Source organism: Culex pipiens, chromosome 3, assembly GCF_016801865.2.
Source record: "Culex pipiens pallens isolate TS chromosome 3, TS_CPP_V2, whole genome shotgun sequence".
Lineage (NCBI taxonomy): Eukaryota > Metazoa > Arthropoda > Insecta > Diptera > Culicidae > Culex > Culex pipiens.
The window spans coordinates 81,345,056-81,368,605 of NC_068939.1; the positions used below are offsets into that span (position 1 = coordinate 81,345,056).

Genomic DNA, 23,550 nt, shown 5'->3' on the forward strand with positions numbered 1-23,550 from the left:
TGGTGGGTGTTAGCTCTGCCGAGCTTCGGTGACCCATTTCTACGCAGGCTAGCCGTGCGCGAGGTACTTCAGCTTGAATCGACAAGCCCCGTCCTAAAGAACGTTTGCGTCAATCGGATTCAAACGTTATTTAGAACTTCCGATTTCTTATCCGTGGACGAGAAATCAGCGCGTATTTAGCAGGCAGATATTTTTATTCGTTTATTTTGGAAAGATCTCACCAAATTTCAGCTGAAGTCCTGATGATCATAGTGACAGGTCCAACGACTTGTTGTCGTGGTGTCTCACTCGCTGTCGTGTAACTCAATCTCTGTCATATGCAGCTGCATTAAGGTGAAATGCCTTCAAATCCGATTTGGGCTTCTTCTTATTTTTCTTCTTCTTCATAATAATCATTGAAATCATTAATCATTATCAGTATACTTGTGTTGGTAAGACTATCACAAATACCAACACACACCGTGTTAGTGTTTGTGTGCTTACGGAATGTTTATCAAACACAATATTTTTGTTTTGTTAGATGGAAAATGTAAACATTGATTTAAAAAAAAAAAAGAAAATTCACATTGCGTTGCAAAATTGTATCATAAAAAATAATACCCTGCAATCAAAAATCCTAACTTTAAAATGGAATCATGTTCTATTCTTAAGGAGAGGTACCGTCATCTGTGGCAAATCGGGACTACAGTCTGAATAGGGACAGTAGTGTTTAGAGCACTTCAAGGTTTCACATTTTGAAATGGATCTACACATTTTGGTGGACTTAATCTGTTGAATCAAAATATTGTGCTCCAACATGGTTAAAACTTCTGCCCCAATTCGCCTCATGTGTCCCGATTCGCCCCAGTTGACGGTACCTACGACTACCTAGCTCACGGTCTGCGGGCACAACTTTCGCTGAGCGATATAATTCGGCCCGCAATTGCTCTAGAAAATCATCTGAGGCCAGCCCCGGGAGGCGCATTGTTAAAATTTAATAAAGTTTTTATTTGGCAGTTGCAATTATATTTTATTGTGTATTTTCCTCGACTTGTTCTCGTCGGAAGGCCGGGATTTTACAGACGTGCAAGTCTGCACGAAGAATCGGCCGGTGTTGTGTTTAATCACCCTGATTTTCTCCATGTACTCGACCGTCGCCCGAAAATGTCCACATCGATCGTCCAAAAAGCAGAACCACTCAAACTCGTCGACGATCCTAAGCGGGGTTAGCTCTTTGCGATCGCTCTGTTTCAGCAGCCACTTTTCTGGGCTCACACCGAAAGGTAAACCGGATTCACGGTGCCGGAAGCGACTTGAACCGACGAAACTTTCGTTCGACAGGATCCGCCAAAAATTCCGCAAAAATCTCCTTGTCCTTGTCCTTTGTTCAGGTCGTGGAACGTTTTCATATTGTACCACGAATAAATTCCGCCATTCCGCAACTTCCTCAACCTGCCAGAGTTTGCTTGTTCTCATAAACGCTCCGATACGGTCGTACTTCCCAAGAGCACTTCACTGGCAAACCGATTAAACGCTCCGGCTGATGCTAACCAAAAGTACGGCCCAAAGGTGGTCCCATGTCGCCATGATTTTGTCCACAAAGAACTGACCTTTTTCAGCCTGAAATTATAAAAGTTTGCATTAATCTCGAACCTCTTTCGCAATCTCTTGAAAATCAACCGAAAATGTTCCGTAACAGCCTGTTGCACCACCGGACCCATGTGGACCAGTTCGACTCAGGCCACAAAGCAGTTCCAATCCAGATTGTAAAATCCATGCCCAATGGCTGAGTTGGCTGAACTTCAACAGCAGCGCCGGAACCAACGCGTTCAAATCGTTTGGACTCCAAAAGGGAATTCGCTCCGACAGTGGTCCAGCAATTCAAAATTCGGAGAGGGCGCCGGAAGTGCATCCCAACAGGCGGGTCTTTCGACTGTTTCGTAGAGTCGGGCGATCATCTCCAAATTGTCATCGTCCGACGGGTAGGGTCAGCTTGGTTGGAGTTCTTCGGGTCCTTTGTCGGGATTCCCACGGAATATCCACAAAAGACTACGCCACTTGGCCGCTTGACGACGGAACACTTTTCGGGGACTTGCTCTGCTTGAAAATACCAAAGCGGACACGGTTGCAGGTTTTAATTCCCCTGCAGCTGGTTTGTTTTGCTAACGAATGTTTTGTTTTTGTTTTCTAACCTCAGCCGCATGACAAGACAGCGGTGGCAGTGCCAGTGATGCTAGTTAGAGTGTGGCTAAAATACAACTGTCGGATTTTTTTTTCGTTTCAGATGCTCCTTTTTGCTAACCAAAATTGTGTTTTCTTGCAAAGTTAGTTGATAAGTTCCTTTTTCATTAAATACGAAAACAACAAGTATATTTTTACTAATATTAAATTCGTTTTGTTTTATCTCGTACATTTGACTGGCAACACTTTCTACATCTTCTTTGATAAATGTTTGGATAGGGCTTGTTCTGATTTATTTCGGTGAAAGAGGCTGTGTTTCAGTACGTTTTTTTGAAATGTTCATTTAGAAATGATGGATTTACACATACTAAGAAAGTTTGGTGTGTACGTACAGAGGCGGCGAAAAGAACACTTTTTTCAATCGGTTGCTCGGGTTCAGTGAAAATCGGCAGATTGTGATCGAAAATTTTTGATTTCGTCGGTTCAAAAGTTGTGTTCCGGAAGATTTGAACAAATTAAGTTGAGTGAAATCGTTTGAAGCCTGTCCGACCAGGGGAACATTAGAAATTTATGGAAATAATGTAGTGACCAAGTTTGTGAAGAAGAAGCGGCAAAATTTGGAAGACACAGGAAGAAAAAGAAGACCCCTCTGGGGAAAAAATTGTGCAGCCGATTATTTCGGAGTTTATTCGAGTTTTAAGCAAAATTATGGAAGAATGTGCATTAATTTAGATAGCCAATGGAGATGAAAGTATAGAGTTCACTTTTGAGAAAGGTAGGTTGTTAAATATTGATGCAAGAGCTAATTTTCTGGAAGTGTGATTATTTCGATGGTAAAGGTTAAGGTTGCGCAACAAATCATTAAAGGAATTTAAGGGCAAGTGACGGCAGCCTTTTCGGCCATATTTAGGATGTGCTCCAATTTCACCTTAAAAACAGTTGACCTTCAACAGTGGCTACAAAGCACACGTTTTGAAAGCTTTCACAATAGAATAATGATGCACTCCAAAACTGAAATATTTTAATCTTCCTGTCCCAACTTTCTTCGATTCTTAACACACTTATATTAGCAGTAGCACTCCAAAGGTGAATTAATCACAAAATTTATTTTCACTTCTGATAATCTCGAATATGTGCCATTTTAGATAACGGAACTTTTAATCCAATCGGAACTTCCACACAGGCTCATTCAGCAATTTCTCAACTGTCAACAGCTGATTCATCACCACCAACACCACTAAAGCGATTCGAGCATCTGACAGTGTCCAACTGTTGGGGCATCAGACGATCCCTGCGGGAAATGGTGACTGTGAAGATTCGCTACTTGCATGCAAGTTGCAACCGTCACGAGCACAAATCTCGGATGAGTTTTCAAAAAGCCGTAAGAGCCATTGGTAAATGAAGCCCTTTTTGCATCGGTATTCAACCTTCTTACGAAAAACCAATTTCAAAAATGCTTGAGATTGTTCAAATACACGTCCTTCAAGAGCCCCAAACTAAAAATTAAGAAAATTTTGTTTCAATTTGGAGAAAAACAAAAATTAGTATCGGAGGTCACGGTGGCTCTTACGGCTTTTTGAAAACTCATCCGAGAAATGATGCAAAACTAATCTTTTTCGCAACGCGCCCGCTTGAGCTTGAGCAAATTAAATACGGGATTTGCAAAACTTTTCGCACAAATAACTAGAAAAAGAGATCAAATATCTCAAAATCCGCATCGCACCGGGTAAAAACACAACGTAATTAAAACTTTGAGCCACTTTTAGGGTATTCTTATCTCAAAAAACAACTCAAATTTGAAGAAAATATTTGCGCCCCGTAGAAACAAACACTACCCGATTTCACTTCTTCTTCATCCTCCATGGAAAACTTTTTGTTATATTGACCAAAAACCCATACAGGAGGACTGAAGTACCTCAACGGAATCCTGAATATCTCCGGTGAAAATGAACCATATTTGTCCCCCATCTGACGGTTATAGACATATCTGGATCTTTTGCAACTGGAAGCATCCAATTATGTCAAATTTGGTCAACAGCAAAGTAAATTTCAACAGCAAACATTAAAACTGCCCTTTTCAGGGCTCTAATTGATTACGAAATAGTTTTTTCTAAATTTCCAGAAACATATTTTCGTAGTGCAAAAAAAATGCATCACAGTTATTGATATACTACTTCCTGCCTGAAATTAGCGATTTATTTCAACTGCTTAACTTCAGATAATGGCCTAATGCAACTTTTCATGTCCAGTATCAAAAACCATAAATGTTGATACCCATATTGCCCCAACTCTTATGGTTCGGCAAATGTCCCCCTATCGGATCTCTCCCGGGGACTCCGGCCACTCCAGGTGGTGGCCAGTTCCAATGATCGACTCCCGCTCATGCCGGCTGGCATGTCTTGACTGGTCCTTGCCTCCAGGCCATCTGCTCCTGATGTGTTCTCGTCGACGTCCAGCAAAAGAATGAACTATCGGGACTGACCGAGCCGCGTTTTGTTGGTTTAGGTTGGAGACGTTTACCCCGCCTCTTTGCACCCATTCTCCCATACCTCCTTATTCGCTTTTTGCACGTCGACGATCCGAAAATTATGAGGTGGAGTGGGGGTGATTTTAGATACATCAATCTCACGTCTCTCGGTTGACTGATTGGGAAACGTTTGTTCAACCAACCAAACGAAACTATTGGCACTACGCCCCCCGGGGCATGGCCTTCCTCTAACGTGGGATTTCTGCTCCAGCGCCTCTGACGAGACAGGAGAAACCGGGACCGACGTTTTACTTCACCATCCGATAGAAGCTCAGAGGATAAGGCGGGAATCGAACCCGCGTCTCATAGCATCATCGGGATCGGCAGCCGAAGCCGCTACCCCTGCGCCACGAGACCAACCAGCGTGCTCCAAAAAGAGGGGAAATTTGCCGAGAGGGGAATTCGTCATGTAAGCTTGTAGATGAGGGATAGTTAGTGGAAATCCATTTTTAGGGTACTATTTCGGATTATTCTTTTTTTTGTAATTTCAAAGTACATTTTGAAGGAAAAGCCCCCCTCGCAAATAATATTCTTTGTAAAATGTGTTGTTTGAACTGCTGGTTGCTGATATTCAACCTCCTAAAGTTTAAATTTTAAGAAAAAAATATTTTTCTCAGCGTCATCTAATTAGCCTCAATTTTTCAACTCACGTTGTCTCGGAAACTATTTTTCGAAATTTTAAAGTTAATAAATTAGATTTTCAAAAATCACCTATATTAAAAATTATGAGTCGAGTGTGGACGGTGGGGCAGCGTGCTTTTTTTCTGTTTGAGTATTAAGTCACGGAATCCTGATTACAAGGACTATTGTATCGTGTTACCCATTTTTACTGTTATTAAGCATTTGCAGATCTATAACACAGTCCCTATTGAGAGGGAAAGTGCTGTTCCATCCAGATGCTGTAAACTCCTTTCCTTGTGCCTTGTGCGCTATGTATCGCTAGAACCGCGGTGACAATTTTTTCGTGTCATTTTTCAAGCTCTTCCCAGCAGCTATTATTTGCCGCGCGGGGTCTTGTAAAGACAATTGTCTTTTTGCGGTGCTACTTTTGCGGTGTTCCCTTTGCTCTGATCTGGACAAAGCGACTGGACTACAGTGCAATACCGATCGGCTGGGCATTATTTACACGCGAAGACACGAGGAAAGTATTTTGGGAAGAGGCGCAAAGGAATATCCCAAGATTGATCACATGCTAGAAGAGCACGTGAAGCAACCGTTTTATACTCCTCCGGTTGCTGCTGCCGCTGAGAAGAACCCATGACTTTCCGCTTATGAGGCGAAACCCGTAACCATTCGGCCACAGGAGGTTGGCGGGCAGCGTGCTTGCCCTGCAGGATTATAGTGAAAAATGATGTGCTTAATGAGTCTGCAACTTCAATTATCGGACTAACATTCCATCCTTTAGTTGAACTGTAGGCTTCTTGGGAGGGAGCCGGTATTGACTAATTAAGTCGGGATCTTCAGGGGTTAAACAGTGAACGGATAGTTGGCTCCCACTGATTCTTTTTAATTCATTGATTAACTGATCTGTCAATAACGGAGTAGCATCTCATTGGCATTCAACCATGCTCATGCTCATGATTATGATTTTTAATGTTCGTTATGTGAAGATTTTTTTGGATTTTGACTCTGGTTGCCCGTCCAAAATTGAGCAGCATGTTTTGAATGCACCAGCAATGTTTTTTAATAGTTTTAATTAATCAGAATTCTTGTTACCATGACATACCAAAAACATACCAAAAGTTTCTGCGAAAAGTAATTCACCTTTTTTTTTTTCGTGGAATTCATACCAAGTTATGAGTTTTGTAGTCAATTAGCAAACATACAGCAATTAGTCAACTCCTCTCTAAAACCCTCCACACACAAACACTAGGAGCAAGTTTTAATGACCTCCCGGCCAGACAAAACTGTACTAATCTAGTTTAAAACTGCCAATTGCCAAGTTCCACCGAAGCCCACCCCAGTTTCGCATGCAAAATGTTTCCATCCCGCCAACGTGGGTTTTAGTCGGGCCAGCTATAAACGACTTCCCATCCATCGTCGTCCTAATCTGTGTGTGTACATGCAAACTCCACCGACAGAGTGCTGCCCCACATGGAGCGAATTGGAGGGGGGGGGGGGGTCACACAACCTAACATAAGCGGGTTAATGAGCGGATTTGCTTCAACGCACGCAGATTAGATCGGGGTGTCAGTTTGGGTGAGCTCTCACTCTTAATTCGCTCTCCTTATAATCCTGCCCCCTCGGCCTCCTGCTCAGCATCGCTCAGGTTGATGACTGTAGAGATGGTGGGGTCTTTTATTTGAAAACGAAATCAGCAAGCTTGCACAAAATATTGTTTTGACCATCGCAGTCATTCGCCATCAACGGCGCCCGCCATGTCAGTTTGTAGATCTCGATTTTAAGGGACGGGAATGTTAATAGCCTGAAAAGTTGTTAGTAAGGTAGGGCATTTGGTCAGGATTAACCATAGCAGCGAGCTCCCCTCAACATTCCAAAGAGAACAAAAATATTGACAGTAGTTTAGTTCTCTGAATCCGACCATCTCTAGTCAGAGCTGGAAGCTGCCGCTCGTTACAGGTCGGCAAAGGATGCATGAAATGCAATACTCTTTCGACTGCCAGCCGGCTTTTGCCATCAAATCGGATCACCCTGGCGACATCATCAAAAACTCGACTCAGTTGGTGTGCAACAGTTCCAGTCCCACTCTTTTCCGGGGTTGATGCCAGTTGTCGTGTTTCATTTCTGGGCTTCTTTTTTTTTGTTTGTGTGCTGTTTGCACACTTGTCATGAGCTTGTTTTTTGCTGGTCCCGTTCACTTGTCAGTTGTCTCATTTTGAACTTTGTCAGTTTATTAATTTATGGATGTTGCACGATTACGCGAGTGCGGTGCCAGCTCTAATGATGATGATGACGGTTCGTGTGCTGGGTGTCAAGTTTTGGTTGGCGCCATCGAAATTTGTATAAATTTGGCAGTTGAGCGACTGATAACAAGTTGACAAATTGACGAGTAATTTAATTGAATATTTTGTTGGAATTCCAGATATTTCACAGGGGTAATAACAGAATTTGCGGTCAATTTTCCAGTAACTAATTTCAGCCCAATCAAACCTTAATCAACTCATTGAAAAGTCTTTCACCTTCACCACAACTGACACCAGCAAAGTCAACAACTTCGTTGATAAATTTTCCTCTAACGGGGTAGCAGCAACCGAAATTGGCTTCACCATCTCGGAACACGATAGCACAAGTTTCCAGAAGCACATCTTAAAATTTAATATCGTCCCCCAAACCCCACGTGCCGTGGAAATCAATCTTCGCGTCAAATCCCGTGACTCGCCGTCAAGCCGCCGAGCACTTTGTCAGAAGCCCCGTTTAACCCCGGGAACGGTTTCGGAGAAGGTGTCTTCAATCATAACGGCCGGCCTCTACCGCAAACAGCAGCACGCCGCCACTATCTCTGAGGTAATAAATTTCGTCATTCACAGGCGGGCTTCATCTTTGGGGAAACGATTTCAACAGTGGGCAGGGGTTTTCAAACTGAGTTGGTCAATCAAAATAACCTCAGATTTTTAAATCTTTTCATCATCAATATAACTTCTTCAAAACATTAATTTCGATATTTGAAAAAAGTTTAGTTTAGTTGTCTCACAAAACAAGTAAAAAAATCGTGGTTACTTCTGAAAACGTATAATTTTACCACTTTTCTGATGTAATGTCACTTTTTCAGTCTAAATTGAGGTAAAATTACAACATAAAAGAGGTAATATTCATTGAATATTAATAATATTCCAAAATTACACCTTCCAAAATACAACTTTTTTTTACTGTATTTAACCCAGGACTCGAGAGTTATTTTTTTAAGTTTGGAATTTTGTGAAAATCTTAACTTAACTTTACTTCCACTTAACACAACTGCTTTTTTGTCTTTCAAGCAGTTCTGCAGTTTCTCCATACTTTTATATTTTTTCATTAACATTGGAAAAGTGACATAAACAAGTCACACTTTCAACCCTAATTTTTTGAAAATCTCAAAAGTTCATCTTTCCAATGCTTTCTAAAGAGTACACATTGATTGAAAAAATGTTTTTTGGGGAATTCTTAGATCGATGGATTGTAATGGGTTAACGACCTTTGTTGAAACAAGAAAATTGAAATAATTATAAATTGTTTAAGAAAAAAAAAATCTATCTAGTACTGGATACTAGTGCATCCATCCAGGGATATCCCGGACAGGATTATCGGGATTTTTCTGAAATCGGGATTTCCAAAATTATAGTTTTTTGGAATCGTGATGATGTCAGCTATCCATTGCAATTAAAATAACACGAAATTTTTTTTCCTGTTTTTCCTGTATTTTGAAAGTGCAATTTTTTCTCGAGATAATACTGAAAATTTCAGTTTTTTTACAAAATCGGAATCAAATTACTGAGATTTTGTCATAAATTTCGATAGTTATAATATTTTTTGTGAAATTCTAAAAATTTTCACAAAACTACATATTTTTGAAAATACTCAACACTTCCGTTTTCTACAATATGGATATCAAATGATCGGGATTTTTTCAAATATTTCGAAAGTTTGAATATTATTTTGTGAAATTGTCTAAATTTTCACAAAACTATGCATTTTTGAAAAAAATACAAAAAAAAATCAGTTTTTTACAATATGGGTATCAAATGTTTGGGATTTTTTCATACGTTTGAAAAGTAATGACACATTTTTTAAGTACCGTAAACCGGGGTGACTTTGATAGGATTTCAATTTGTTTTCAGAATATTTTCCAACAGGTAAGGTTTTTCTCAAGATTATTATTTTTAAAACATGTACTGGGGTAGAGCACACAAAGTCTATGCACAATTTCGGAAAAAAAGTTTTTTCAATAATGTTTAGAAAAATAGTTACGTTAAAAATTCTTAGTATTAATTCCGGGGTGACTTTGATAGTCATAGTTTTTCTTGTTAAAATCATGTTTAAGATGTTCAAACTTTATTTGTACGCTAAATGTACCATCACTAAAGTAGCTGATATAGTTTTTAAGAAAAAATCAATGTTTATATTTAGTTAACTAAGTGTATAAGCTTTTTAGCAAAATACATATAAATTTTAGGTAAAATTGTTAAAAAGTCTGAATTTTGCATAAAATTTGTTAAAACTAGTTTTTTTTTGTAAAATTATCGATTTATATTGCATTATATACTGAATTCGAAGCACGAATCACAAGTTTTCACATTTTACATGAAATTTGTTCAACTGAAATTGCCTATTAATTTGGAGATTTTTTTTAATTGTGTTTCAAAAACACATTATTTACAAACTTTTTTAACCTTATCCTAGTGGAAAATTGTCCAAAGAATCCGAAAATGCATTACGTTTTTCGATTAAAAATCATGTTCATTGAGAAAATCATGACACTTTGAGAAGTTTAAAATAATGACTTTCATCAACATTTTCTTAATTATAGAGCAATTCCAGCTCAAATCAGGAATTTTTCTGGTACTTTTGTACCCGACCCTCTCCGATTTCAATGAAACTTTTTAGACATGTTATCCTAGGCCTATATAAGCCATTTTTGTGTATATGGAGCCAATAGTACTCGAAAATAACATTTGAGAAGGGCGTAAGGTTCCCTTTTCAGTTATTAACAATGTAATTAAGCTTATAACTGTAAGCCCTTACATCCAATTGAAATGCTGTCAAAGGCAAACTTATGGGAAATTGGACGAGCTTTCCGGTAAAAATATTTACGAGATTGAAAAACCAAGTCTGTCATATAGAAATTGCCAAAAACCACAAAAAACCCATTTTTTCATCATTTTTATTTTTAAAACCGCTGTATCTTCACAAGGATTGGACATAGGACAATGGTCAATATGGAGACTTTTATGTAAAATTGTCTGGGGAATCGATTCCCACTATCGGTTTTTGAAAATTTTGACGTTTAGACCACTTTTCAAAAAAACAGTTTTAGTAAATGATTTTTGTATTTTTTTAGGAGAAACATGCCATCCTGCATTTTTCGTCAGTCTTTTGGTAACATCTTAGGCTATTTCCTCAAAAATTTTGAACGGAAAAAAATCGTGACAACACCTTTAAATTTAATTTTTAGACTTAAAAATCAAAAAATCTCATAGAAAGTGGCGTGTATTTTTGTTTCAGTGTATTTTTTTCAGAAAGCCCGTCCAATTTCCTACAAGTTTGTCTTTGACCACTTTTTGATACGGCGCAATGGCTTCGAGATACAGTAATTTTTAAATTGCAAAATACAAAAATATTTAAGTACCTTACGCCCTTCTCAAGTGTTATTTTCGAGTACTATTGGCTCCATATACACAAAAATGGCTTATATAGGCCTAGGATAACATGTCTAAAAAGTTTCATTGAAATCGGAGAGGGTCGGGTACAAAAGTACCAGAAAAATTCCTGATTTTAGCTGGAATTGCTCTATAGTTAACTTACTTTTTAAACTTGTCAAATTTTTATGAAAAGTTCTTCTTGAGGTACTTTGAACACTTCTCTACCACGGTCAGTATGTTTCTAAACCATTCCTTACGTATTTTAACTGTACTCTTCATTTTGCGGAAAAATCGCAAACCTATCAAAGTCACCCCGGCTATCAAAGTCACTCCGTTTTACGGTACTTAAAATTTTCACTGAACTACGTATTTTCGAAAAACATACTGAAAATTTCCGTTTTTGACAATATGAGTATCAAATGATCGACATTTTTTCATGCATTACGAAATTATTACAGTCCAGACTCGATTATCCCAAGCCTCGATTATTCGAAGTTTCGATTATCTGAAGTTCGATTTCCGAAGGTTTGTATGGGACTTCGGATAAGCGAATCACGAACAAAAAACATATTTTCGTGTTTTTCTTTTATTTATTTATCATCTTTGCAGACTTCAGGGTTTCTTACTAACTAAGCAACAAAATTCTACTTCTAAACACAGATTCACACACATTAAAGCCAAAATTTTCCAAAATAGTCGAGTGATTGAACTTTCTACAGCAGGCGTCAAGAGGGTTGTGGTGTCCGTAGTTCGTCGTGTGTCTTGGTATGTCGAGAAGCTGATGGTTCCGAAGTTCTCTTGAGGGAACTCGGATGTGGTTTTTCTCGAGTAGGTCACTGCAGTCAATGTTGTTCCGCAAGACGTCAAACATAAACAGTCGTTGAAGGAGAACTCTTCTGTGTTGGAGTGTTGGCAGGCCGACCAGAGCGCATAGATTCGTGTAGGGTGCCAGTGTCACAGGGTTGTTCCAGGGCAACACTCGAGCTGCAAACCTTACGAACCGACGCTGGATACTCTCGATCTTCTGCTGATGGACGGCGTAATACGGCGCCCACACTGGTACGGCGTACTCCAACACACTGCGAACTAGCGAGAAGTACAGCGTTTTGAGGACCCTCACGTCGGTGAAACCAGCAGCATTTCTTCGAAGGAAACCGAGCATAGCGTACGTTTTGGCCACGGAGATGGAGACGTGCTGGTTGAATTCCATCTTGCAGTCAATCGTGACGCCCAAGTCCACGATGGAGTGAACGCGTTCGAGTGTGGATCGGCCCATGTTGTACTCCGCAAGATTTGGGCTCCGAATCCTGTAGAACGAGATCAGCTTGCACTTTTTCTCGTTCACTTCCATTCCGTTCTGAACGCACCAGCGAAGCAGCACGTTGATGTCTTCCTGGAGAGCACGGACGTCGTCAGAATTGCCAATTCGCCGGAAGATTTTGAGGTCGTCGGCGTACAGCAGCTTGCATGACTGGAGACGGGAACACAGGTCATTGATAAACAGCAAGAAAATCAACGGCCCAAGGTGGCTTCCTTGCGGGACGCCGGAAGGAATTTCGTAGCAGGTCGAGAGAGTACCAGCGATCTTCACATAGGCGGAACGGTTGACCAGGTACGAGTTGAGCCAACGAGTAACGGAGTAACCCAGTCAGGCAGGCCAAGCGCTGCTAGTTTGGCGATAGTTAGCTTGTGGGGGACTCGATCGAAGGCCTTGGCGAAATCAATGTAGACGGCATCAACTTGTTGACGTTTCTCCATCCTCCGGATTATCCAGTTTGTGTATGCCATCAGGTTGGACGTCGTAGATCGTTGTTTCATGAAGCCGTGCTGGTATTCCGAGATGATGTTTTTCACGGACGGGTAGATGTGGTCAACAAGCAACTTCTACAATACTTTTGCCAAACAGCTCAGAATTGAGATCGAACGGTAGTTCTCAACTTTGGCGCGACTCCCCGATTTGTGGATCGGGGTAATTGAAGCGACCTTCCACTCCGACGGGAAAGCACCTTCGGATAGCGAGCGGTGACGGGACGGGACGGGCAAGCGAGCTGCAGCAGTTCTTGACGACAGATGGACTGTTCATTGTTTTTAACATCAAAGTGACGGACGGAGAGGATAAATCCCGAAATTACCGAGAGTACTTTACTCATGGATTCATCTTCAAAGAAAGTCCATCTATCAAAAAAAAAAAAAAAAGTACCGGTACTGAGACTCGAACCCAAGACCTTCGGCATATTGAACCGTGCCTTTGCCGTAAGGGCCACCATGGTTCGGTAACTAAGTGGCGGTCATTTGTCCATATAAGCCACTCAATAGGATAAACTGTTCCAATGAACGAATGAACACGCGAGAGGTCTTTACTCACGCAAAATAATACTTTCCTCACGTTTCTTTTCGTGAGGACTATCCCCTCGTTCTTTAACTTTGGGTGTAGTTAACAAATCCTACAACTTCAAGGAGGTATATAAATTATTTGACATGCTGTCTTTCAAATCGTACCAAACCAAATCATGATCATCAGTATTTTTTGTTGAGAAGTGTTATTTGTTTATCAAAGTGTTTAGACAGTGAGTAAAATAAATCCATGCTCCACATCAAACCTCTTTGAAACATTTAGTGCTACCAATTCAATTTTCATCCAAGTTAGTCGCGGTAAACAAAAACGAAAAAAAAACTCGATCTGATCATGGCTGGAAGGGTATTAATGCCTCACTTATAAATGCTATAACAGCAATTTTCGTTGAAAACTGTTACCAAAATTAAAATAGTTGATTTCCATTCCAAAGTACTGTAATTATTGCTTTCTAACAAATAAGCAAGATCTATTCCCAATTGTGAAAGCTTCAGAAGTTTTTGTTATCTAAAATAAATCTTTACATGAAATTTTCAGACGAACTGATTAGTCAATATGAACAGTAAATTGAATTGAATAATATCATATTAAGTTCTCTCACGAATTTTCAAAACTTTGGTGCCAAATAGTTAAGAAAACGTATACTTCCACTTGAATTTCGGAAATTCCTGGGAAATTAACAAATTTCCCGGGAAACGGGAAATATTTTTTTCCGGGAAATCCCGGGAATTCCGGGCATTTTTTTTTTCTCGGGACGGGAAATTGGACAAAAATAGCAACATAAATAGCAATTTGGAGAGCTTCATCATTGGTTAGATGTTGACCAATTTTGCTCATTTTTTGTTTAATAATATACCTCAGGAATCAGGATACAATATTCATTTTGTGTGGATGGTTCCCATAATCCTGGCACCCTTTTTTGTGTCTTCGAGCTTTTATATGTTTTAGTTCAAGATTGTATGATACAATCTCACCTTAGTTACGAAGGCAAAACTTAATGTTCTAATGTTTTGGTTTATGATAATATTTATAAGCCTGTTGCAAGTATTTGTTTACAGGTTAAGATAGATATTGTGTTCTTGAAATACTAGAATCGTATCGTTCGAAATGTCTTAAATACTATAGAGCATTGTTTTTGTATCAATATTGTGAGGTTGCAGGAGTTATATCAACCTTTCAAAACAAATAAACAGTTCCGTTTAGCATTCAACAACTTAATCAGTTTCTAAAGTGCGTTCCATTCATAACTCTCTTTATTTACTGTCAGTTTGAGTATTTTGCACGCCATCTCGGTGACTGATTAGATTGTTTCATAATTCATTCAAGGCAGTTCACTTCCAGTCCTGCTCCTGCTCGACTTTTCACCGTGCGATTACAGGCCGCGGCAACTTTGAAGAAATTGCTTACAAATTGGTATCTCCATTTCCTGCCCCAGCACAACCACCTTGTCCAACGGTTCACCGGCAGCAGCTGCAATAATTCATTCCACTTCCCTCCTAGACGACGCGACTTTACGCGTGTGGTCCACGTCCAAACGAGTTCTTAATCGAGAGTTTAACAGCTCAACTTGCCGCTGACAGTTTAGTTACTGCTCCTTATAGTGGCCGCGTGGCTTGCGAGCATATTATTTATAAACGTTCTCGCACTATCTGTGGAGCCCCCTTTTTTACTTGCTTCTGCTAGAACTGGGCCACCTATCAATCAAATGGCACCTTACTCGTTCGAGCGGTTTCCGTGATCTGAGCAGAACTCGGGGTGATTGGAGTGTTGGAATATCCCCAAAAAATAATTCCTAGTGTCAAGTGTAGGACAAATGTCAACAATTACACAATCTCTAATTACCTCTAGGGGAAAAAAAAACTTGACGCATCTGCTGTTTGTTTATATTGAAATAAAGTTTCCGTAGACGGAAGGGAAGCGATAACCTCCTTGAGTCTACTGGTCAGTAAGGTTCGGTCGTCTACGGTGATGATAGTACGTGGAGCAGCTACGAGCAAGATGATCGCCTCTCGGTGGACAATCGAAACGATGTTGAGCTCATCTTCTGTTTCGCTTTCAGTGGTGTTCAACCTTGGTTTTATTAATTTTTAAAAATCTACTTATCCTTGCTTAAATCCCCCACATAACACCAAATATCCACACCAATTAAACTCAGCTAACTCAGCGTGACGTTCCCCAAATTGCATCATCAAGCGATCTTCTAGACCCGATAAGCACCCTGCTCAAACCCAATTAGGGTCTGTTTTTCGCCGCTGCCACCACAGCACCCTTCTGCGTTATGAATTTAGTCTCTTAATTATTCGCTGACCTCATTCTTCACCAGTAACAACATAGTCTATCGCCGACCCACCCACATGCCTTAAAAATACATGCAACATATTAACACACATCGCGAGTGCAGTCACGATCCCCAGTATACAGGCAGCGTTAAATGAGTTCAGAACACCATAACTCATTAGCCCTAATCGAATCGGGTTCGGTTCTTCCCCGCGAGCAATCTTGTCCTAGGTCTGGCCAGGGTTGCCGGAGTAAAGTTTTGATTGTAAACTCATTAAAAAGAATTTCACCATCATCATAGACAGGGATGTTATGTGAGAAGACATTTCGGTAGAATCTGTTGCTTCTTGGGGGAATTGAGGTTAGGATAATAAAGCTGTCGGGTCGTAAAATTACCTAGATATTATGGTGTCGTTAAGCTGCGTAAATGCAGCTGCACCTGAGCAACTCTTTACGAAATCGGTCGATTTCGACCATTTTTATTTTTTGTATTTTTTATTTGGCTCAAACTTTGTGGGCCCTTCTCTATGACCAAAGATGCTATTTTGTGTCATTGGTTCACCCATACAAGTCTCCATACAATGTTGGCTGCTGTCCATACAAAAATGGTACGTAAATATTCAAACAGCTGTAACTTTTGAGTGAATTTTCTGATCAAAGTTGTTAGTATAGTTGAGGACTATTGAGAAAAAATAGGTACACGGAAAAAAAATTGCAGATCAGCTATCTTTTCACAAGAACTCAATTTCCCAAAATACGTATTTTTTAATTTCGAGATTTTTTGATATGTTTTAGGGGACAAAAACCCGCAAATTTTGAGCCATAGAGAAACAAGGTCAAAAAATCTGCCGCCAAGCTATGATTTTTTGAAAAAATCGAAATTGTATGCAAAAACAAATTTGACGTAATTGTTTAATATAAAATTGAATTTCCAATCAAAAAATATCGAATTTTTGATAAAGGGCTTCGTTTTTAACATATAGCTACCGAAAGTTTGATTTTAGCGAAATATTTGCAGTTTTTCGTTTTTTAAATAGTGACCATGAGTGACAAAAACAGGAATATTGAAGTTTTCTAAGTCTCACGAAAACAACCCCCCATTTTCTAATGTCGATATCTCAGCAACTAATGGTCCGATTTTCAATTTTCAAACCTGAAATATTCGTGAAATTTTCTGATCTTTTCGAAAAAAAAATCATGAAAATTTTTAAATCAAGACTAACAATTAAAAAGGGCCAAACATTGAATTTTACGCCTATTTAAAATGCTAGTCTAGATTTATTTTTTTTCAAAATGTTTATTTCGAAAAGATCGGAAAATTTCACGAATGATTCATGTTTTAACATCGAAAATCGGACCATTAGTTTTAGAAATGGTCACTCATGGTCACTATTGTTGAAAATCGAAAAACTGCAAATATTTCGCTAAAATCAAACTTTCGGTGGCTATATCTTGAAAAAAGAGCCCTTTATCAAAAAAATCTGCAGAGTACTTTTCGATTGGAAATTCAATTTTACATTTAAAAAATTACGTCAAATTTGTTTTTGCATGAAATTTCAATTATTTTCCAAAAATCACTATTTTTCATAAATTTATAACTCGGCGGCAGATTTTTTGACCATATTTCTCTATAGCTCAAAAGTTGCAGGTTTTTGTCCCCTTAAACATATAAAAAAATTTGAAAATAAAAAAATACGTATTTTGGTAAATTGAGTTTTTGTGAAAAAAAGTTGATTAAAAAATATACAATTTTTTTCTGTGTACCGATTTTTTTCTCAATAGTCCTAAACAATACCTACAACTTTGTCGAAGACACCAATTTGATCAGAAAATTCACTCAAAAGTTACAGCTGTTGAATATTTACGTACCATCTTTGTTTGGACAGCAGCCAAAGTTGTATGGAGACTTGTATGGGTGAACCAATGACACAAAATAGCATCTTTGGTCATAGGGAAGGCCCCACAAAGTTTGAGCCAAATAAAAAAATACAAATAAAATCCATTTCCTGTTTTGGTAGAGAATTGCTCACCTTCGTTTCGTATGGGATGTTAATATGATCATTCATCTTAGGGGACAGATTTGATGGGTTGTTTTTCATCGATGATATTTTAATGTTTTTCTTTACGAAATCTGATTAACACTTCTTTATTTCTTCTTGTTCCGTTGCAGGAAAACAACTTTGGGAGAAAGGTAAGTGATGTGACACTTTTATAATTAAGGTCCAAATTACACCCATTTGTCGTCTGAAAACCGTAAATATTGTGTATAAATGACAGTGGCATCCTGTTTTTATTTCAGTACATTCTATGGAACTCATGATGATTCGACTTTGACTTCAAGTCCGACTTCTGAAAAAATAGTAGGGGGAGAGGGGGTAATATGCACCCCCGGGGTAAAATGCACCCCCTGCTTTTCTCGGTATTTGGAAGAATTTTCCGGGAAAAAAACTCATAGAAATTGGAAGCTTAACATTGCTAAACCATGCTGGAAAAATTTTAGCATCGTAGTATAAAAACAGCTAAAGTTATTTGCAAAACTGTAAAATATTGTGTTTTCATCTAATTTTCATTGAACTTTCATTATGATTTTTTGACAATATAAAAAGAATTTATTGTTATTGTTAGTGCTGAGGTATATAGTTTTTGCCATAATCTTCACTATTCTATAGATAGATGAGTCCAAAAACATCAAAAAATGCATTTTTAATTAAATTTTCTGCAAAAAGCGTGGTCGGGGCAAAATGCACCGCTGTGAAGCTCCTTTGTTAAAACAGCGGTGTCATCTAGTGGTGACTAGTGAAAACTGCTTTTACCCGGTGCATTTTGTCCCATGTTGTGCATTTTGCCCAAATGTTGCAGTGCATATTGCCCCACATGGTTGTTTGAAATTAATCAAAAATGTTTTTAGAAATTTGATATTTGCGAACAATTTTGAGGTTTTTTAAGACTTTTTTCACATGGATGACGAAGAATAATAGTTGTTTTAGAAGATCGAACAAAATTCTTCCACAGTGATGCTTTAATTGTTGAGAAATCACAGTTTTCCGTTAGGGGGTGCATATTACCCCCTCTCCCCCAAACTTCAAAACAATGTTGTTGACATTAAGCCAACTCCGACACCGGCTTCTGAAGATTAAGCAACCCCAACTCCGACCGGTTTCTCAAAATTTCCTGGCTCCAACTCCGACTACGGGTCCTGAAAAGTATTCGACTTCACTGACATTTGTCCTTTTGTTTGTTTTTTTGACTAAAATGGGGTCGCAGAACTCAAATTTGATGTTTAAAACAAGAAAATAAAACAACACGATTCTTTTTTATTCATGATTCGATTATCCAAACTTTGAGGGGAGTTGGCAGCACTGGTTATAGCTGGTCGGACGTCACGTTGCTCCGCGAATTATTCGCAAATTATCGTGTGTTTTGGCAATAAGAAGTGTTTAAAATGTGTTGACCAGATAGTTCGTAACGCGCGGTACAAAAGTTGTGTGTTTTTCGATAATTTTGAATCAATCTTGTGGTCATTTCGGGCATTTTTTGTTGTAACATGCGGGGTTTGTTTTGATTCTTGTGCGCTTTTTCGCTGAGTTTCATTTTCGCCGTTCCTACAAGCCGTCAATTTGACAGAAAGTCATTGGAAGCTTTTGCTCTCTCTTGCTGTGTGAGCTTTTGTGCAGTGGTGACAGATCTTATAGTTAAAAGTCTGTTGAAATGTGAAATAATCTGCAAAATTGTCTAAGAAGTGGGAAATTGTGGAAAATGTGAATATTGATGAATGTGCGACATGCTCCATTCTCACACGTATTTTATACATTATAAAGTGAAAAATAGGCACATCGTTTATGTGATTTGGTTGAAAGTGTGTGTATTCTTAGAAAAATAATTAGAAAAAGAAAGAAGTTGCAGTTCTAGAAAAGGCTCCTCTTGCATGTCGTTTTGGGGATGTCGTCAAGGATGTCGTACTCAAAAGGCTCGGTTGATAGTTAACGACAAGTTAACATGTGTACGTCACACTGCTCATACACAGACAACACCTTAGCGGCTTAGCTGATTAGCAACCATCGTGTTCGTTGTGTTTGCGAGAGTCCGAAGCATGAGAGGAGCACACGGAGTATGTGCTGCATACGGGCACCAGTCGGAGAGGTTAGCCAAGGGAACACCAAATTTGAGGTAGGCTCGTTTCGTGGGTCTCGTGGCGCAGGGGTAGCGGCTTCGGCTGCCGATCCCGATGATGCTATGAGACGCGGGTTCGATTCCCGCCTTATCCACTGAGCTTCTATCGGATGGTGAAGTAAAACGTCGGTCCCGGTTTCTCCTGTCTCGTCAGAGGCGCTGGAGCAGAAATCCCACGTTAGAGGAAGGCCATGCCCCGGGGGGCGTAGTGCCAATAGTTTCGTTTTCGTTTCTATTTCAGGGCATGTGTGAGTGCGCCCAGCACTAGTGCTTTGACAAGGTGAGTTCTTAAATTTTTTGTTTTGACCCCGTTAGGCAACAACCCCAATCGACGTCGTTTTTTTCCTTTGATTCCCCTGTAAAAAGTTGAATTATGTTTAAGTTAACCCTTCACCCTAAACCTTAGCTAACCCCTTACCTTAAAAATGTTTTTTCTTATTGATCTAATTATAATATTTCTTCAACAGTGAGCGAGTTGTGGCGCTATAACCACGGAAAATAGTGTCCAGGGCATTTGTGGAAATACAATGTCCCATCCCCGAGGGTCCCGGAGCACCAAAACTTCTTAGCATGGTGCTCCCAACGATTTATTGCCTAAACAAACAGGAACGTGAGCGGGGGATCCCCACGTTTCTTCCTCCCCTGTAGATTCAGAAATGTATTGTTGTCTGAACATTCGTGCTCAAACTCAATCCACTTCAACGAATCATCTTTGCGGTAAACTTTACGCAGTTGGCCTGGCCGCTTTAACGTTTGTGATGTTTCAAAGCAATTTATTGCATTGGGGCACTGCAATTGTTAATAATGACAAGAGGATGCTAGGCGTTAATCAACCTAAGGCATTTTCCAGGATGCCCTCGAAAGACTGGCTGCGCTAGGGTTAGATTAGATTAGATTAGATTAGATTCGATTATCCAAACTTTGATAATCTAAACTTCGAAAAATCGAGTCTTGACTGTATCAACAATGTTCAAAAAAGCAAAATATAGAGAATTTTCTCAACTTTTCTAAAATATTTTTTTCAAGAGTGCGCATTATTTGCCTAATTTAAAAAAAAATAACTGCGACTATTTAACAAAGAGGTAACCTAAAAATGGCTTTAACTTGAAAACGGTGCACTTTATCCAAATTTCATTAAAGTAGTTTTTGATTGCAAATTCGATTTTACATCGAAAAATGAAGTTGAAAAAATGTTGCACCAATATTTCGTTTTTTTTAAACCAGTGTTGATTCAAAAAGTCAGAACTCGGTAAAAGATTTTTTGTCCCCTAAAACATATCAGAAAAAAATAGTGTTTTTTTGCAAATGAGCATGAGCATGAGCATGGTTGACTGCTAATGAGCTGCTACTTCGTTATTGACGGATCAGCTGAAGTTACACAATGAACCAACAGATGAGTAGTGGGAGCTAGTCATCCGCACTGTATAACCCCTGAAGATCTCTGCTTTAAGTCAAAACCGGCGCCCCCCCGAGGAGATGCAGTTCAACAAAGGTAGGAATGTTAGTCCGATAGTTGAAGTTGCAGACTCATCAGACACAGAGTTTGTCGCTCTATACCTGTTGACACCGCATGAGACCGTTGAATCCACAGCATCTCCTTCAAGCATCACGGGAAGTGGGGGAATTGTGTTAGTAGGGGAAGGAAAGGGAAGGTCAGGATTCATCTTGGTAGATGATATGACCAGAATGTGAACCATAATCGTTACCTTCTGAGCTACGACGCTATGAGAAGGAACTTTCATTCGCTTATTTTTTTAAATTCTTACCGCCGGCGTGCCATCCGAGCAACGATGCTTTGGGATGGGCTTTCAAAACGAAATGAAATTTGAATTAACGCATTATTCGGTAACGTAAAATTTAAAATAGATCCGGATTCATTATTGGTAGATGATATGACCAGAAAGTGAAACATAATCGTTGCCTTCCGAGCTTCGACGCTATGAGAAGGGCTTTCAAAACAAAATGAATTTTTTAGCACCGTATTATTTGTTATCATGTAAACCTCAAATAGTGCTGATACACCGAACTGTTTTAATCGATTTAATGAAATTCTTCGCGCATGACTTCTTTGCAACAAACTTAACCACGAATTTACCCAGTCCGGACCGCGAACAACTGGCTCAACAACAGAAAGACAATAAAAACACGACGACGCGACGCCTTCTATCAATAAATTCTAGAATCTTCTAACATTTTCTCGAGGACTCTCCCGCGTCGATTCTCCAATCGATCTCCCCCACGAACACCACACGACTGAGGGCCAAATTCCCAAGGCCACGATGCGACACAATTTTTCAATAAATAAAAATAAGAAAATAAAAAATAGTGTTTTTTTGCAAATCAAGTTTAAGTGACAAAAAGTTAAATTAAAAATCACCAAAAAAATTTACCGTTTATCATATTTTTATAGTGTAGCCCTTATCCATACCTAAAACTTTGCCGAAGACGCCAAATCGATCAAAAAATTCCTTCAAAGATATAGATTTTCGAATTTTCATAAATCATTTTTGTATGGACAGCTGCCAAATTTGTATGGAAAATTATATGGACAAAGTAATGATGCAAAATGGCTTCTTTGGGCATACCGAAGGCACCAAAAAAGTTTCAGCCGGATTAAAAAATACAAAAAAAAAATCGAATGACCAAAATCTCAGAGAATTGCTCACCTTTAAAAGCTATCCCACATTCTATAAATAATTAAGATGGTCGCAAATTTACTATTATTTGTTCCTTATATGAAAACTCCTTGTGGGATTAATTTTGCGATTAAAATTTAATTATTTCCGTATTTTTTAAACGAGGAAGCTAGGAATTTTAAGATTAAGTGGAAGGCGCTCTTGGGCAACTTCTGTTCAACTGAAATCAATTTCTCAACTCATCATATTGCTTACTATCTGAGTAATTCTCGCTGAAAGTGGACCACTATTTACACAAGGTGCTCAAAAATCAAAAGCAATGTACTTTTCCAATAGCCCCCACCAAGTTATGAAAGAAACCATGTTTGGTTGGTTGAATTTGTCCTCACCTCGGCGCCACGAAGCTAAAACATTTTTTTTAATTGGTAATTTTTTGACTTAGGCGCGTCTACAAAATTGCTAATAACTTTGCAAAACTTCAACGAACCCTTGATGTTTAGGGGTGTTTTGGAAAGGAAATGAGCAGAGCTTTCGAATGCACTTGTCAGAAAAATACCGTTCCATACATTTTTTAGCCATAAAACAACAATGTATTTTTAAAAGTCATTTTTGAAGGCCGGCGCCCCGCTTTATCGAAAAACTGACAAATCCATTCGAAAGCTGAGACGATTTCACATAAAGGACCAATAAATCTAAGGTGTATGTTCCTCATATCTTTTTAAATCTAATTTTGATTCTGAGAGCGCAGCGCTCTGTTCGTATTTCGGGTGCCCAAAATGTTGCATTAGCTTTTTTTTTTTAAGGTTTTGTCAAACAATATAGGTGCTCACTTTTTAAATGATAGTTTATTATCCAAGGATCAAGATGCATTATCGATAATTGACCAATATTTAAGTTTTTGGGTTCTGCCAGGCAATTTAATGTCGAAAAGTTGTTTTTGTTTACTTTTTTTTGTTGTTAAATGCTTATTTACAATTGGGTGGACATTTTTACAGTAAAACTAATGAATGTAGCATGTAGGAAATTTCACCACGAACATTTTTCTCGAGGAGAAAACGTAATTTCGATACTCCAACGCAAAGATATTTGAGTTTTAGTGAGAAAAAAGTGCCAATTTTACAAATTTCCCAG

At 38.9% G+C, this 23,550-nt stretch overlaps 1 protein-coding gene and 1 long non-coding RNA gene across 14 annotated transcripts in view; one reads left to right on the plus strand and one right to left on the minus strand.

The window, feature by feature from the left end:
* LOC120414208 (collagen alpha-1(XVIII) chain) overlaps positions 1 to 23,550 on the plus strand; it is a 622,129-nt gene that overhangs the window by 90,991 nt on the left and 507,588 nt on the right. For 12 of the 13 annotated variants that reach the window (XM_052710469.1, XM_052710470.1, XM_052710472.1 and 9 more), the window contains exon 3: positions 17,784 to 17,804. The exons of the other annotated variant lie outside the window; for it this stretch is intronic. In XM_052710469.1, the coding sequence (XP_052566429.1) occupies positions 17,784 to 17,804 (21 nt within the window). The remainder of the gene's footprint in view (positions 1 to 17,783; positions 17,805 to 23,550) is intronic. 13 annotated transcript variants of the gene reach the window in all.
* LOC128093495 (uncharacterized) lies at positions 339 to 3,087 on the minus strand. The gene is made up of 3 exons (XR_008212531.1): positions 1,660 to 3,087; positions 1,470 to 1,599; positions 339 to 1,345 (listed from the first exon to the last, which is right to left on the minus strand). It is a non-coding gene; the product is annotated as an uncharacterized LOC128093495 (long non-coding RNA).